We start from the raw sequence: 16,829 nt of genomic DNA, 5'->3' as shown, positions 1-16,829 counted from the left end.
GTGACTTTGATGAAACTACTCAAATGTCCATCTTAATGGCTGGGTGTTAGTTGAATGAGAAGTGACCTTGCTAGTTTGGAAAACTGATCACTTTTAATTTGTGGTCATCATTATTCCTGGCTTTTGCCTAGTTCAGGACTAAGCTACCATGATGGTGGTTGTGCTGACAGGGCTGTTTGAAGTATATCCTGGTTACCATATAAACTGTCCCTTCTATGACCTAAAGCAGAAGGATTTGGGGTTCCCAGGAAGAATTCACACCTGCCCTCTCAGAGTAGCACTGTTGTAGACTAGACAGACTAGAATTTGTTAGAATGAGCATTCTTAAGAGCTAGAGCTGAGCCCATGTAGCTCAAGTTATTTTTTGCCTTCTCCCTTTTCTCATTTTCCCTTTGGACTGGGAAAAAAATGATGCCATTAAAGGAAGGGAAGAGTGAGACCTACTAGCAACCAAAGATAGCAGCATGCTTTTCCTTGAAGAAGAGCTACTCAGATGAGTTCTGCTCAGTCTTCAGTGGAACTCTGGAGTGGACTCTACTTGAAAGAAGTGGAGAGTGGCCTGTTGTCAGGGTCCTGCAGCTCAAGAGCTGGGACAGGTTTCTTGACTATGTTAATGGGAGGAAAAGGGCCAGAGATTAGATTTCTGTGCTATATGGTGTCCTTCAATCCCCTTCTGCCCCCTTTTCCAGAATGGCAACATCACAGAGCTTTTGCTGAAGGAAGGCTTTGCACGCTGCGTGGACTGGTCAATTGCAGTATACACAAGAGGTGCGGAGAAGCTGAGAGCAGCTGAAAGGTAAGATCTGTTGGACTCTTTCAGTGGGATGGGGTGAGATAACTGACTTCCTTTGAAAGAAGTTCTTCAGCCTTCCTGTCACCTATTCCAGGCTCTGCTTCAGGGTAGTTAGGAACATTTCCTTTACCATGGGATTCATGATTGTAGCGTCATGTCCCAGTAGCAGTGTCTGTTACCTTGGTCAGTCCAGCTCAGGACAGGGTGATGAGTACTTTACTAGCCCATCCGAAAGAATCATCCAGATGAGAAACTTTCATCTGCCCAAGCCATTCCAAGGTCTGTTGTCTATGAACTTAGAATGGTTTTGGCTTCTTCATCAGACTTGTGTCATCTATAAAAAGGGTCCTTAGGGTTGAAACTACTTTTCAAGTCAGGAATGGGGGTGAGAAAAGGAGACTAATGTTGAATAGCACCTAGAACTTAGGCTCAGTCTGGGTTCTTGTTAATTCCTCATGGTTCTTATTTATAAGAGTGTTTTTGGACTGGATGCAGACTCTAATAGTCTCCACTTTCAGGAGGGGAGGGACTTCTGCACTGCAGCCAGCTAAAGCAGGTCTGCTTTCTCAACTAGATCTGCCATCAACATAGCAGGTCCCTGGGAATGACAGGCCACCAGGAGGGGTTAACCAGCCCAGGTCAGAAACAGCCTAGATCCAAGTGTCGATGCTGAGCACTAGTGTGCTCAGGCTGCTGGTGCACTGTAGTTTAGATAGGGAGTGGTCGCTTGGTGAGGAATATCTTTTGGCTGTGGAAGTCCATGGAATAAATTAAGATGCAAAATGCCCCATAGTCCTGTGTGGCCCCTTTTCATCTCTGTAGTGGTAGTGTTAGTGCGGCAGGAAAAGGGGCAGAGGGTGTTAAGAATTGCAGTTTTAGGGTCATTTATAATGTGAGATTCTTGGCCAGTGACTAACGAGTGGACATTTCGGAAGAGTTTTGCTATTAAAAGAATATTTTACACGTTAAAATTTTAAAATGTAGTTTTTTCAACAGTAACATTTTGCAGATTCTTGAGGTAGTGATTGCTGCTAAATTTTATAGAATCTAGCATCTCAGTTTTTGACAGTTGTAGAAGTGTCAAGAACTTAAAACATGAAAGACACCTTGTTGTGTGGATAGAATGTTGGAATTAGTCAAGAAAATTGTATTTGTATTTCAGCACCAATCCAAATTCATGTTGAGATTTTAGGCAAGTTACTTAACCACCACAACAAACATTTTTATAGTGTACAAAGGTCTTTTTCATATAATTTTATTTGATTCTCCCAACAATTCTATGAAGTAGGTTGTACTCTTCTCTCTCTCTCTTTTTTTTTGGGGGGGGGGGAACAGGGCAATGAGGGTTAAGTGACTTTCCCAGGGTCACACAGCTAGTAAGTGTCAAGTGTCTGAGGCCGGATTTGAACTTAGGTCTTTCTGAATCCAGGGCCAGTGCTTTATTCACTGCGCCACCTAGATGCCCTGTTCTCATTTTTAAAATGAAAAAAACTGAGGCTATAAGAGGTTGAGTAACTTTCTCAGAGTCATATAGCTACTCTGTTTGAGTCAAGATTTGAATTCAGGTTCTTACTGATTTGAAGCTCAGTGCTTTGTCCTTTATTATACCTTGGCAGGTCCAACTTGGGGCTTCGGTTTCCTTATTTTCAAAATGAGCATGGCACTTGTATTGCCTACTTCAAAGACTTTTTTTGGTGAGGCAGTTGAGGTTAAGTGACTTGCCCAGGGTCACACAGCCAGTAAGTGTCAAGTGTCTGAGGCAGGATTTGAATTCAGATCCTCTTGGCTCCAGGGTCAATCATCTATCCACTGTGCTACCTAGCTGCCCTATCGAAGACTTTTAAAATATTAGAACTGGAAAGGGCCTTAGTTCAACCCACTCATTTTGTAAATGAGAAGATTTGTAAGCTTTCAAGACAGAAATGTGACCTATCTCATTGTTGTGATGTTTAAAATCTATATTGTGTGATCGCCTTAAATTAGAAGCTTCAGCACCAGTCTTTGGGCATTAAGCATTTATTAAAACATACAGGTATTAACATGGAGTTCAGAAAGTTAAGAAAAGGCCTATCTAGCATAGAGTTCCAGCCTGGTTGGGTTCTTCCTCAAGTCCTCCACCACGAGCCTGCTTTAATCAGGAACTTCCCAGCAAGCTGATTGTGGAAGCTTTTTATAGGTCTGGAACAGAGGTGGTCCTTACACACTGCTTCAAGCTGATTGGTTGGCATCATCCAAATCCATTGGTTTTGAAGGTATTCTCAAGTTGAGTTCACAGTCTAGCTTCTGAGAACAATACCTTCTTAAGGGCTAGCCAGGTGTGATCACAATCCAGTTAACTTGAAGTAGGCTAATCAGCAGTCAATCACTCTCACTTGATTCAGTCAGTCTAGATTAATCTCCAGGTGGGTTTTTGAGTATCTGCTAAATCCCATTATTTCATCACATCATTATTAATAATAATGATAGGGGGGCAGCTAGATGGCACAGTGGATAAAGCACTGGCCCTGGATTCAGGAGTACCTGAGTTCAAATCCGGCCTCAGACACTTAACACTTACTAGCTGTGTGACCCTGGGCAAATCACTTAACCCCAGTTGCCTCACCAAAACAAAACAAAAAACAAAAAACAAACAAAAAATAATAATGATAAATTCCAGCATCATATTAAAACAGAAAGATTATTTTTCTGGTCTTTTGGTACCTTGTATACACCGTAGTATTAGTCATACATAGAGAGCACTTGTTTTTACAAAAAGAGGTCAGGGGAAAATCTCAGTTCAATAAATATGACTTTTTGCCACATTAAACTTTGCTTGATTTTATTTTAAGCTTAGTCACCATCAGTAGTTAACTGTTTTATGATCCTTATGGACCTATTTGAATTGAAGGTTGGCTTGGATGAAGGAAAACCTTTGCTATACTTTGACATTTTAGTGTATTTCTTGACTTGTGACATTTCCATTTATATGCCAGTTCCTTTTTAATTTGCTGCAGAAGACAGAGGAATTTGGAAAGACAAGAAACAAAAAAGCATCATTTAGGGAGTGGCCATTTGGTGAGGAATTTTTTTTGGCTGTGGCAATCTATGAAATTCAAAATGCCCCTCAGTCCTATGTGACCCCTTTTCACCTCTGTGGCGATAGTGTCAGAATGGCAGGAAAAGGGGCAGAGGGTGTTCAGAACAACAATTTTAGGATCATTTGTAAACATTCTATTGACTATTGTTGTTCTAGTTGTGAGCTAGATTGTAGAGGTTCATCACGTGCATGCTCCTAGACACCTGATGATCTTGAAAGTACCTTTCCAGCATCAGCCCCTCACACTACGGTTTTTCTGTAATCCTTTGGAATGCACTGGCTCTGCTTCTCATCCTGTAGATTTCTGCCTTTGAATCATAGATCCAAGAGATTTATAGCAATGTGAATTGGCTGACAGGATTCTTGTGATTTCTTTATAGTCTCATTTTACTTTCTTCTTCTAAACAAAAATCTACTTAACTTCTCAAAAGATGGCAAAGGACTGTTTCGTTGCAGTGGTGATTGAGGAAATTAGCTTTAGAGTCTTCAAGGTGTCCTACAACTGAATTCTGAAGAGAGCCTCCTTTTTCTTATATTTCTGAGTATTTCTGTGCCTTCTTGAAGAACTTCTTTGTTTTTTAGTGAAGAAAGGTTTTTGCAAAGATTTTGCATCTGTTTTACTAAAGATTCTGTCACTGTTGCTTTTTTTTTTTTATGTTCTTTGCCGACAGCAACTACCAGCTGAATAGTTTTTAGCTGTTTCATTAAATTCTCTCTAATGAACGTTTATTAAGCGTAAGGTGTCATGATGGATGATGGATGATGGGTATACCAGACCGAAAAAGCCCCTCCCTGTACTTGAGGAGCTTCTGTTCTACCAGAGGATATGCCATGGATCCTCTAAGTGGAGACAGGGTAACTTAGGGAGAAAGTGAGCACGGTGGAATTTGGAGTTAGGAGACTTCATTTCAAATCCCGTTTCTTCTCTGTACTACCCATGAGACCTTAGATGTCACTTAACCCATTTCCTCATTGGTAAAATGAACAGTTTGGACTGCATGGCCTCTGATGTCCCTTCCGGCTCTAAATACATGACCCTGTGAGCTACTGGGTGAATCAGCATGGGGGAGAGCAGGCGCAAAGGCACAAAGAGGAGATTGGACAATTAGGGAAGCTGCTTTGGCTGGAATGTGAAGTGAGTAATGTGGGGAGGTCAGTGGAATAGCAGATGAGTTTGGAGCCATATTGTAGCAGACTGAGGAATTTGTGATTTAATCTTAGAAGCAATGGTTACCAACATGTCTTGAGCCATATGAATGACATGGGCCAGACCTTTTCCTTAGGAAAGTGTTTTGGTCCTCTTGAGCAGGATGGGTTGGAGAAAGGGACACCCAGTTAAGAGAGAGCACTTACGTAAAATAATGATTTTGCTCTGCCATAGTTGTTTTGGAGGATGATGTCCCTAGAAGACAACGTCGATATTTACCCCGTATTATTATCATCATCCATTTTTTCCCATTATACTTGCTTTGGTAGGCCACAAAGCTCATACTGCTCATCATCTTCTTTAGGATTTCACATATTTTAGAGTTCATAGACTTTGCACTATGTCTCTTTTCACATCTTTCATTGCTTCTAACAAAAAATAGTTGTTGTGTTCCTTTTTCATAAACATTTCGTAGAATCATAGAATCTTATTGTCAGAAGAGATGTTAGAGGTCATCTAGTTGGACCTTTTTCCTGGCTCAAGAATCCTTTCTCAATATCTGATAAGTGGTCACCCAGCTAAATTGTTCTGTTCATCTGTTATTACTACAAGACAACAAGTTCTACTGATTTTTCTCTGTATAGGTTCTATTTCCCAGTTTTGTTCTGACTTTGAAAGAGGCTTGGTCAAAAACAATTTGCTGTACAGATCACATGATGGTATTAGAAATTTTAAAACTTCCTGTTGGTATGCATTTTTGGTTATTGACAACAGTGTTCCAATTGGTGTCATAATAGTTTGGTCGTTTTCTTCCCTGATCTTCAGGTGTCATGTTGTCTATAAATCAGGGCAGTAAGTGGGTTTTTGTTGGGTTTTTTTGTATATGATTGCATGCAGTATTTGGTTGCTTGTGTAAATTTATTGGGTACCTGACCCTTTGTAATACTGCTGCTTTTTCTCACATTGACAGTCTCGTTCATATCATTGAACCACAGAGGTACTGGAGGGTCATGAGTGAAGATATGAGTTACTAAAAATCTTTCACATTTCAAGTGGGAGTTGAGAAGATATATCAAACAGCTGACTGTCAGAATGGGAGCCTGGTACCTACAGAGCCTTCTTCCATGCATAGGAAGTTGTGTTCCTCTACAGAGTAACCTGATTGGAAATCTGCTTGGTCCCCATCTGTGCTAGAATGGAGAAGCTGACACCTCTATATATGTCAGCAACATTACTAAGTAGTGACTCTTTGGCCATGGGGATCCTGTTCTTTTGGGGGCTTTGGTTCCCTTGGTGACCTTTCCTCCAGTAACCTGGCCAACCTCTTATGATTCAGTATTGCAGTGAATGAGGGCTTGAATGGGTGCTCTGGCTCTGGTTGAGCATATTCTCTGTTTTATCTGGATAGTCTCTTCTCCATTTCTTGTTTTGTTTTTGTATCCCAGTGCTCACCATAGTGCCTGGCATAGAATGAATGCTTACTAAATGCTTGTTGACTAACTGATTGATTTCTGTTGCCAGGTTTGCCAAGGAGCGAAAACTGAGAATATGGAGGGACTACGTGGCCCCCACGGCTAATTTGGACCAAAAGGACAAGCAGTTTGTTGCAAAGGTGAGTCATTCACCATGCCAGGCCCGTGAGGCCACAGCTCTGTTCAAGGAAAGCTCAAGTTCTTGTTTGCTTCTGAATCAGTATTTGGGTCATGAACATAACATACATGGACGCTGACAACTTTTCTGTCTTCCTACTGAGGCCCTGGATTAATTGTTTTTCTTTAAAATTAGAATTCTTTAAATACTTTAAAATTGCATTTCTCCTCACAAATTGGTGCTTATTCTTCTCTAAGTGAGAAATCAGTGGAGTGGAATCTGTTACGGGTAGTAGCAGCTCATGGCCCCTTCTCTTTCAGGGGGATTCTCTTATGTGCTCAGTGACTTCTATTCACTTATTTATATATGGCCTCAGGCTGCTTTCCTGCTGTCCTTATGGTCCTATTAGTTAAGTGGTTTTGATTTTGCTCTTCATCATTTTTTCACTGACAACATGTACTGGGCTAGAAGCATGAAAGGGATTTGTTAGAGCTCTGAATTGCAGAGGAAAGTACACTTGTGCCTTTTTGTGAAAGCCTGACCTTTTGAAAAGAATTCCTTGTGGTCACTCTGAGGGGTTGCATCCACATTTAGCTTGAATTGCAACATTTGGTACTTTGGGGTTAGTGGCAAGAGTGAAATTGGTGGCTCCTCCATAAGAGTTGGCTGCTGGCTTTCATGCCAAGAATCTGACTTTTGATTGTTTTTGTTCCTTAGCTGAAACAAGAAGTTTTATTTTGAATGGACCAAAGAGGGCTCTGGCTCTGTAATTAAATGTATGTGGTCTTCATCTGCGTGGCCATCCTTACTTATGTAGCATTGATCCCTATTTTGCTAATTTAGAGATTGTAATGGGGCCACTAGGTGGCACCGTCATCTTGTGAAACATTGCCTTCTTCCAGCTAGAATTTTAAGTAGCATCACTGAAGAATTTATGGGAGTTTTTCTTCATTATCACCATAGCTAAAGCATCAGGTTTTCCAAGCAGCCCCTTCCTTACCTTCTTCTGGAACTTGTTTCCTTGTAGTTGTTTAGATAATTATGCTCAAATTTTACCAGTGCTGTGTTGCCTTTTGCATCTTGGACCTTTCTCCTTCATGAATTAAATGACAAGTGAGAAGGGAATTAAATATAAAGTATAAATATGGTCATGTCAGTCTCTTGCTCCATGGTTGCCTGTTACCTCCAGGATCAAATATAAAATCCTCTCTTTGGCTTTTAAAGTGCTTCACAGTGTAAGGGCCAAATTTCGCATTGGGAGAGTTAATTGGGTGGCTCGCCGTAATACTGGGGTTCAGAAAATAATGAGAGACCTCTGGGTCCACAGTTCCCTCCCTTCCAAACTGCCTTTTTTTAGTTATTTCTCCCAGACTGATAAGAAAGGAGATTAACAGCCTCTTTTCCACAAACAAATCAGATTTTATTAATGGGAACGAATTTACAACATAAGTGAAGTTAATAGTGCCAGGGACAATGAGAAAGGGTATAGTGGAAGAGAAAGATAAGACCCACTTCCCAGATGATTAGTATCTAAATCTCTATGGTAAAAAGGCCCTCAGGCACCTTGAACAAACTTGCCTCCAGCCCAGCTAGCCCAAAGAGGTAGCCTCACCTCAACACAAACTCACCACTACCTGGAATCTGTAGTTCCAAGGAGAATTGGCTGTGCAGTGTCTCCTGGTTTGGTCTGAAGGTCAACCACCACCAGCTTCTCTCTCTCTCTCCTCCTCTCCCTCTCTGTTCCTCTCCCACAGGAAGGGAGGTTCCTAGCCCTGCTGTTTCTCTAATTAGTTCAACATACCCCCGGGTTGTCCCCCTTATAATTTGGCCAGTTCCATGTGGGCGTGGGGGAACTCCTAAGTGGGGTTTAGGTACTTTGTTTGATACTTTGACTCAGTAAATGTTCTTTGTGTTGTTTGTTCTATAATCTCTTCAAGTACACATTCATCTTCTCTTAGGCTTTTCAGGATTACATCTTTTCAGTCTGACCATAATGAAGCAAAGACGGGGCCATAGAAACCCCAAATCACAAATGATTCCTTACAACAGCCTGTCTCCTTCATGTGTGTCTTGTTAGTCTTTTTACATTCTATTCCCCTCCATGTGCTCTATAATTCAGTTGGTCGATGTTTTTACTTTTCATTGCATTCCCAGCACTTAGTACAGTATATCTTTACCAACATGATGCCTGGCACATAGTAAGTGCGAAATAAATGCTTATTCAGTGACCAGCTGACTGGAAAACTCATTCAGTATTTTCTGGTATCATTCCTTGCTACTCATTGGTCATGTCACTTACTCTGTTAATTTCCCGTGACAACATCTATACAGAGTTCATGAAACTAGTCCCCAACAAAAGTAGATAAACTCTTTACACTGCATTACACATTTAGTCTTAGAGTCCTAAGGTACTTGCATAATAGAACTATGAATGAGACATGGGAAGCTGAGATTATTGGTTGGACTCCACTCGGTTTGGGAAGAACCTAGCTGATTGGATCAAAACATTCTTGTTGGATCCTGTGGGTCTTGAGGTTTTTGTGGGCCTGACTAACATTCTTAGCTCGCTGCTAGTTAGGAAACTTAATGAATAGGTGAAGTTCAGACTAGTGGCATTTTGGTTCAGTAGAATTTCATTTACTTTAGATGCTGTATTGTTGTACTATAGAAGTCTAGAACTCCTGACCAGATGTAGTTTTTGCAATCCCTGCAGTCCCCTTGGTGACTTTTTGTGGGCATTCATTGACAATGGAGTTCTCTGCAGTATTCTTGCCGGGGAAAATGCAACAGGAAAGAATTAGGTTAGGTTGAAGACTTGGTTTCCTGACCCATTTGGTGAAGATTTCAATTTTGACTTCACCCTTAGAATTGATAGGTTTGGGGGTGATTTTGCCCATAGGATCAAGAGGAAGAAAGATGATGGGATATTCAGTTTAAAAATACTTCTGCATTATCTTTTGTGCCAACCCTAACTCAGTGTTTTGTGATGTTTTGGATTTGATCACAAATATCTGTTATCACCATCTTGTCTTTTAGGGACATTATGGAGTCTTCTGGTTCCAGGAAAGCACTTCACAATCACTGGGTTGGTTCACAATGGGTTATGCTCAGAGAATTTTCAGTGTTGTGTAATAGCAGTTCCTTAGCAGCACTGCTTTCTACCAGTAGTTTTAATTGCATGGTATCAAATCCTGCAAACACTGTGGGAAAAAAACCTTCCAAAGGTGCCATCTAACTGTTGATAGTTCTATCTTCAATTGATGACTTAGGGGCCCTGTAGTCTTTTGGGGAGCTGGTCAGAGGTTTTCCCACAAGGTTTCCTTTTGAGAAGGCGAAAAATCTAGGTAAGAACATGTGTCTATGATACACCGGCATTGTTGGAATTTGCCTTGAGCAAGGGCTGATCTACATAGTTTGCTTAGGTGGCATTTTCATGCGGAGTGAAATGTGTGGGGGAGCTTGCCTTGTCACTTCAGGTTAGCAAGAGAGCATGTTCTCTTCATACTGATTAACTGAGACTTTGCTGCCTACCCTTCCTTGCCAGCTTCCCAGTCTGCTTCCTTGTGTCATTTTGCTGATTGTTGCTGTTTGGGGCCATAGGGTCTTGAGTATATGTTTTGCTTTCCCTGACCTTCTTGTTGGATCCTGTGGGACCTTTTTTTTTTTTTTTTTTTTTGCGGGTTAGTTAAGTGACTTGCCCAGGGTCACACAGCTAGTACGTGTCAAGTGTCTGAGGCCGGATTTGAGCTCCGGTCTTCCTGAATCCAGGACTGGTGCTTTATCCACTGTGCCACCTAGCTGCCCCACTGTGGGACCTTCTTGTTAGATCCTGTGGTTCTTGAAGTATTTGTGGGCCTGACTAATATTCTTAGTCAAGTGGGAACATTGTCTTAAAAATGTAGTTCCCTTAACATTCTTCCTTAGCTACATGAAGGACGTTGTGCAGTTACGAAGTAATTAGAGGGCATGGTCCCTACTTATTTAAAAGAGGTTACATTTAGTGGGGCAGCTAGGTGACGCAGTGGATAAAGCACCGGCCCTGGATTCAGGAGCACTTGAGTTCAAATCTGGCCTCAGACACTTGACACTTACTAGCTGTGTGATCCCGGGCAAATCACTTAACCCTCATTGTCCTGCTTCTGTCCTCCCCCCCCCCCCCCAAATTATTAAGAGGTTACATTTTAAGACTACATAAAGGTGATGGCTATGTCTGGGGTGTGGTCCAAAGAAAGGGACTGTGGTTGGGTCTTTATGATCACCTTGCAGAAATCCTGTTTCAGTATATCACTAGTGTCTTTTTCTGGCTCTGTTTATTTCCTGTGTTAAGGGCTAAAATTCTAGCTAAACTGTCTAAAATATCTAATGAGTGGTCGCCAATAAATTATAAGCTTTAGCAAGAGTTAGACTTTTAAGCATTTATTAAGGAGAATAAGAATTTGGTAAAGAGAGAGAAAAAGGCCTAGATTTCTATCTATTAAAGGGAGAGCACATTTCTAGCTCCCTTCTCCACCAGAGTCCAGAGGAAAAAAGAGCGAGACTGAGCGCCAGTCTCTTCCTTCCTCCTCCCACTAGCCCGCGTCACTTCCTGACTCCTGGTCTTGCCCTCAAAGACCTTCCCTTCATGGGCAGAACTTCTCTACAGTAAGTATCCAGCAGGTGGCGTTATTCCAATCGTTACAGTCCCCCCTGTTGTTCCTCAAGAAACAAAATGTTTCCTTGACAGAACAGTAAAAAGAATATAATAACTATTGCTAACTAATAATATGTGAACGACAATATAGAAAAGGAAGAGAGGAAAGTTTTGTCCAGAGGGGCGATTTTTTTTTTTGTCCTCATGAACCGACGCTTTGACATTAGTCTTGCAAAGGGAGGGCCTCTGCAGAGAATACATGTTACAGATGGTGTATATTATAACAGAAAGAGAAAAAAACCAACAAAAACAACAAATCAAAATTGTTCATTTAAAGTCTCTGAAAGTCTTTTCTCAGATGTCCTCTAGGTGTAGTCGTAGAATGGAAGTCTCTTCAGGGGTTGATGTGTGGATGCTGGTAATCAGCCAGGAAAATTTCCTACAAAATTGAGCTTAACACAACTTTAAAATAGCTTTGTCAATAATCAAATCAAACAATGAAAGTTCTCAAAAACATGTCTAAGGGAATTCAGAATCTTAGTTGTTACACATGAAACATATAATAAAACAAAAATTGAAACATTCTTTAAAATTATAATATTACTATAGTCCCCCCTTATGGAGGGTAATTGAGAAGACAATTGCTGTGATATTAATTTTTTAAAATAATTTTTATCTTTGTTTCATCATTTTTTGCATCATCTGCCTAATTATCCTCATGCCATTATGAGAAATTTAAAAATCTAATATAATTGGTAACAGGTGTCAAGGCCAAATTCAACACTGTATTTATCATGACACCTGAGATAATTATGGGGGTTACCATAAAAGAACAGAGAAATGATGGGATATGAGCATTCCCACACTTGAGCAATATATACTGCCCATGCAGTATACCAGGCTTAAAATAGGTGGATGGAATATATGTCCATGCCACCGAACATATTGGAGGAAACTGAGTCAGACTTAATCAGATGCATGGGATTTGAGATGTCCATGGCATCAGGCATATAGGAGGGAGCATAGAAGCCAGGTGTAGAAGTGAGATGGGTGGGATGAATACTTCCAGCCATCTGTACAATATTGTGGGGAAAAATAAAATAAAATATTAAACCAAGAGAATCCAACCTCAACATTAGTCAAAAGCCGTTCCCTCGGCCATACCTTGACTTCATGCATGTCTCCCCTCATGTGACAGTTCAGTGTCTGCTCTTGCATGTATTCCTCTTGTGATTGGATGGCATCTTGGCCAACTGGCATCTGATAACTCAGAATAAAGGCAATTAGTGTCTTAAATGATAAGTTCCCATAATCCAAGTCTCATATGGATTTAAAAATTGAGGATAATAAATGATTGCAAAAAATGTGAATACATCTTGACTCAGAATATAATATATAATTATGCAACAATTTCAAATAATACCCCTTTTTTTTACTTAGTATACAATCACTTTTGTGAAAAATCAGAACATATTTAAATATAAGTTAAAGCACAACACAATCTCAAAGAAAACTTTTACAAATGTTCCCCTCTTTTTTTTTTTTTTTTTGGAATATGCTTATCAAAAATAATACTTCTAGAATCAATTTACACTTGCCATGGCAAACAATTTGCCAGGGAAATGCTTTAAAGAGTTTGATCAAATAATCAGTTGAGAAAAAATAACAAAAACAAACAACTCAGAATATGGGAGCACAATACTCCTAGAATTAACATTGTATTATGAAATCAAAACCATGTTTCAAAATTAGATAGATGAATGAATAGAAGAAAATACACGTGGAACAATAAAAGACAGTGAAATTCAAACTAAGGAAATCTAAATGAGCATGAACTTAATATTAATAAGAGTACTATAAAATATAAACTTGATCACATGACTATAAAAAGCTTTTACAAATATTCTCCTTGTTTTAAAAACTAAGTATGACACAATCTCAAAAGCATGAAAATCTCTATGAAAATAAACCCATACCATTAATTTCAAAATGTATATGTAATAGCATAGAAATCCTATGTAACCTCTGAACTGATACTATTACTCTGAGTGAATTCAGAACACTTTTGATTCCGGTATCTAAAATCCCCAATACTCATATCAATACCTTGCTGCTTACTTCTACATTTCTGTAAAATATATACCCTTCCATGGCAAAAGAATTGGAGTCTTGAACTATGTTGATGATTGTCATTCTTATTCGGCTTAAGTTTTTCTTCTTTAACCCCTCTATATTGTCTGTCAGTCTTTTCACCATACAAATGCTTTATAAGATTACTAATTAAAGACAAAAGCAGGTTAGCAAAATTATGAACAAAACGAGCATATCTGGAATTTAAAGGGCTTTTTAAGGTTGTCTCAGAAGCACAGCCAGGCTGGGGAAGGGCTGAGCCTGAAGCTGCAAATGTAGTTAGAGAAAGTTGAGCATGCGCATCAGTTCTCTGGACTTCCCAGGCAGGGGAAGCAATGGGCTTGGCCATGGGAGGAATAGAGGGTGGGGTCTGGAGAGGAGGGGAGGGACCAGAGCAATTTGAATCAGACTTGATTTTGAACTCAGGCCTGGATTCCTCTTCCCCCACTTTGCCTCCAGATGCTAGGGGATTAAAAGCTTCTAGAGGGTGGGTCATTGCCTCCAGGCATGCAAAATTAGAGCAACAATTAGTGTTAGAACTGGGAAAAGCTGGGGGAATCTCTTCAGGTTTCTCTGAAAAAGCATGGTTGGGAGAGGGAGAGATATTTCCTTGTGTGAGTAAGTTGCTGGTTCTTTTAACAAAAAGAAAAAGAAAAATAGAAAATCCACAAAAACAAAGCATTAACATGATCTTATCCCCCATTTGTCTGGTTAAACAGACTAAAGTCAAAAATAGGGTAATTAGGGAGTTTAAAAGGTCCATTTGAAAAAATTTAAAGGGAAAACACAGCCAGTACGCCAGTACTTAGCAGTTAAAGGGAGAGTGTAGGGGAAATTTCTTACCCAACCAGAAGATCAGAAGAAGACTGAGGTTTAGCTTTCCTCTTCGTGGTCAGCCATCTGTTAAGGCTAAAATTCTAGCTAAACTGTCTAAAATATCTAATGAGTGGTCGCCAATAAATTATAAGCTTTAGCAAGAGTTAGACTTTTAAGCATTTATTAAGGAGAATAAGAATTTGGTAAAGAGAGAGAAAAAGGCCTAGATTTCTATCTATTAAAGGGAGAGCACATTTCTAGCTCCCTTCTCCACCAGAGTCCAGAGGAAAAAAGAGCGAGACTGAGCGCCAGTCTCTTCCTTCCTCCTCCCACTAGCCCGCGTCACTTCCTGACTCCTGGTCTTGCCCTCAAAGACCTTCCCTTCATGGGCAGAACTCCTCTACAGTAAGTATCCAGCAGGTGGCGTTATTCCAATCGTTACACCTGAGAATTGTCTCCAACTGAAACTCTGGATTAGCCTTGCTGTCTTCAAGCGTCTCTCTTACTTTTGGGATTGTGGAACATCAAAGACCTCTGACTTTTCCTGCTCTCATCTAGGCTTGTAGAATACATCCTGCTTGATGACATGATAGTGATATTCTAAGCACTAGCTACTCTGATTTTGGTGGTCTGACTTTCACATGATGACAGGGAAACCAGGGAGCTGGTCTGGTTCAAAATACTTTCCCTGTGTCATCACTGGAAACAACTGATGGCATGATTGTGGGGTTTAGCTGGTGAACTGGCTTCCTGATGGAAATGTCCAGAGTAGTGAGAGATTGGAATAGGAATTCATTGTTTGTTACTTCTAGAGCTATTAGTGTTTTGCCATTTCATTTTCCCTGGGTGCTGCCGAAGGATGTTGCCTTTGGAAGTTGCTCAGTGCCATAATCATAGGCAAGGTAGGTCAAAGGTTGTCAGCTGTACCATACTGATAAGCAATGGGAAGGTGAATTTTGCTGGGCGTCTGGACGTGAGTGTACCAAATAGCAGAGTGGACGCTTTTCACCCCACCATTTCTGGGGCAGAGGGGAGGGAAGAAGGTGTAGTGATCCAACATGAGGCCTGGGGGAACAGCAGCAGAAAGACCAGTAAATGCAGCCAGCAGCTGTGTTCACAACAGCATCTGACAGGGAATTATGTCACACCACATATTTAGTAGCACCATCAAAGTGATACTGTAGTCTGGCTTTGAGAGTCACCTGTAGTATCTGTAGGGTACCACTGCTGACCTGTAAAGACTTAGTCACTTAGTCTGTATCTAGGCTACGGCCACTTTGGTATTTCTGAGGACTCTTGGGAACCAACTGGCTGTGGCTGTTTTTAGAATCTTTGTGAAAGTCTCTTATGAGCCCCTTATTTCTTTTGCTGAGTCTCCAAGTATTAGAGAAATTAGCCTTAAAAAACATTGAGCACCCCCTAAGTGGAACATTTCAGTGGTGTTCAGCAGATTAAGAGTGCAACGAACAGCTATCCCTTAGTGCTCAGCCGTCAGTGCCAGAGATCGTTCATGCTTTGTTTCTGATATGAGCCTTGCAGTGACTTATGGTATCCTTTACTAAGTATTTGCAATGTCATCCCTAAACTATTTAGATTTGTTCTTTTTGTAGCCAGAAATTAGGATTGCTTTTGACAGGGTGGGCCAGAGTTGGATTTATTTTGCATGTCTCATATCTCCACTAGTGTCTTGCTCTGTAGCTTGGTATAGGTTGCCTGCTTTTGTGCCTAAGGGTATCTCTTGGCATGGTAGGGGAAAGCAGCAGGGGGTGATAATTGATCTTATAGCTTGTGGAGAGTGTGAATGGTGTGGGCGATATTCTGATGAAAGGCGCCATAAGTAGCAGTATTACTGCTATAAATATGATCTGTAATGATGGGAATGGTGCGGGCTTTGGTAGTTAAGTGATCTACTCTGCATTACACTGACTACACAGTACATGAGTATAACCAGTATTTTTATTGCTTACTCCATGTCTCTGCTTAGAAGCTGCTTGTTCTCCTGACAGTAATGACACAATTTACAGGGGGAAAAAAAAGCCCCACCCCACACACATATACCAAAGCCTCATCACCAGAAACCCAGACCTCATTTGGCTGGAAGCGTCACAGTGCTCATCTCCTGAAGAGGAGGTTTCTAATCAGGGAGATGTTGAAAAGAGAGTCTGTTGCTGTGGCCTAACATTTACAGCTCCAAGAATCTGTTTGCTGCTAAGCCAGTCTAGTTAGTCATGTCTATTGGCAACATAGGGACACCTACCCTTGGATCCTGACCTCTTGGGAGCTTAAGCCAAAGGTTTGATCATTATACATCATTTTATCTTCTTTTCTTCCCTCTTCTTTGAATCATTGGGAAAGGTTAAAAAATATCTAGATATTTTTAAAGTGCTGATTGCAGGAGTATTCCGACATTGCTAGAAGACTGTAGGCTATTGTTAAGGGCTAAAATTCTAGCTAGTCTGTCTAAAATATCTAATGAGTGGTCACCAATAAATTATAAGCTTTAGCAAGAGTTAGACTTTTAAGCATTTATTAAGGAGAATAAGAATTTGGTAAAGAGAGAGAGAAAGGCCTAGATTCCTATCTATTAAAGGGAGAGCACATTTCTACCTCTGCTCTCCACCAGAGTCCAAAGGAAAGCCCCAGACAG

General features: G+C 40.6%; 1 protein-coding gene across 1 annotated transcript in view; it reads left to right on the top strand.

Annotated features, from left to right (window-relative positions):
* SND1 (staphylococcal nuclease and tudor domain containing 1) overlaps window positions 1–16,829 on the top strand; it is a 486,824-nt gene that overhangs the window by 45,229 nt on the left and 424,766 nt on the right. The window contains exons 8-9 of the mRNA XM_043965422.1: window positions 690–796; window positions 6,538–6,628. Of these exons, the coding sequence (XP_043821357.1) occupies window positions 690–796; window positions 6,538–6,628 (198 nt within the window). The remainder of the gene's footprint in view (window positions 1–689; window positions 797–6,537; window positions 6,629–16,829) is intronic.

This window comes from Dromiciops gliroides, chromosome 5 (assembly GCF_019393635.1).
Source record: "Dromiciops gliroides isolate mDroGli1 chromosome 5, mDroGli1.pri, whole genome shotgun sequence".
Classification (NCBI taxonomy): domain Eukaryota; kingdom Metazoa; phylum Chordata; class Mammalia; order Microbiotheria; family Microbiotheriidae; genus Dromiciops; species Dromiciops gliroides.
Note: the sequence above shows the minus strand (reverse complement) of the source record. Positions and strands in the feature narration are given on the sequence as shown.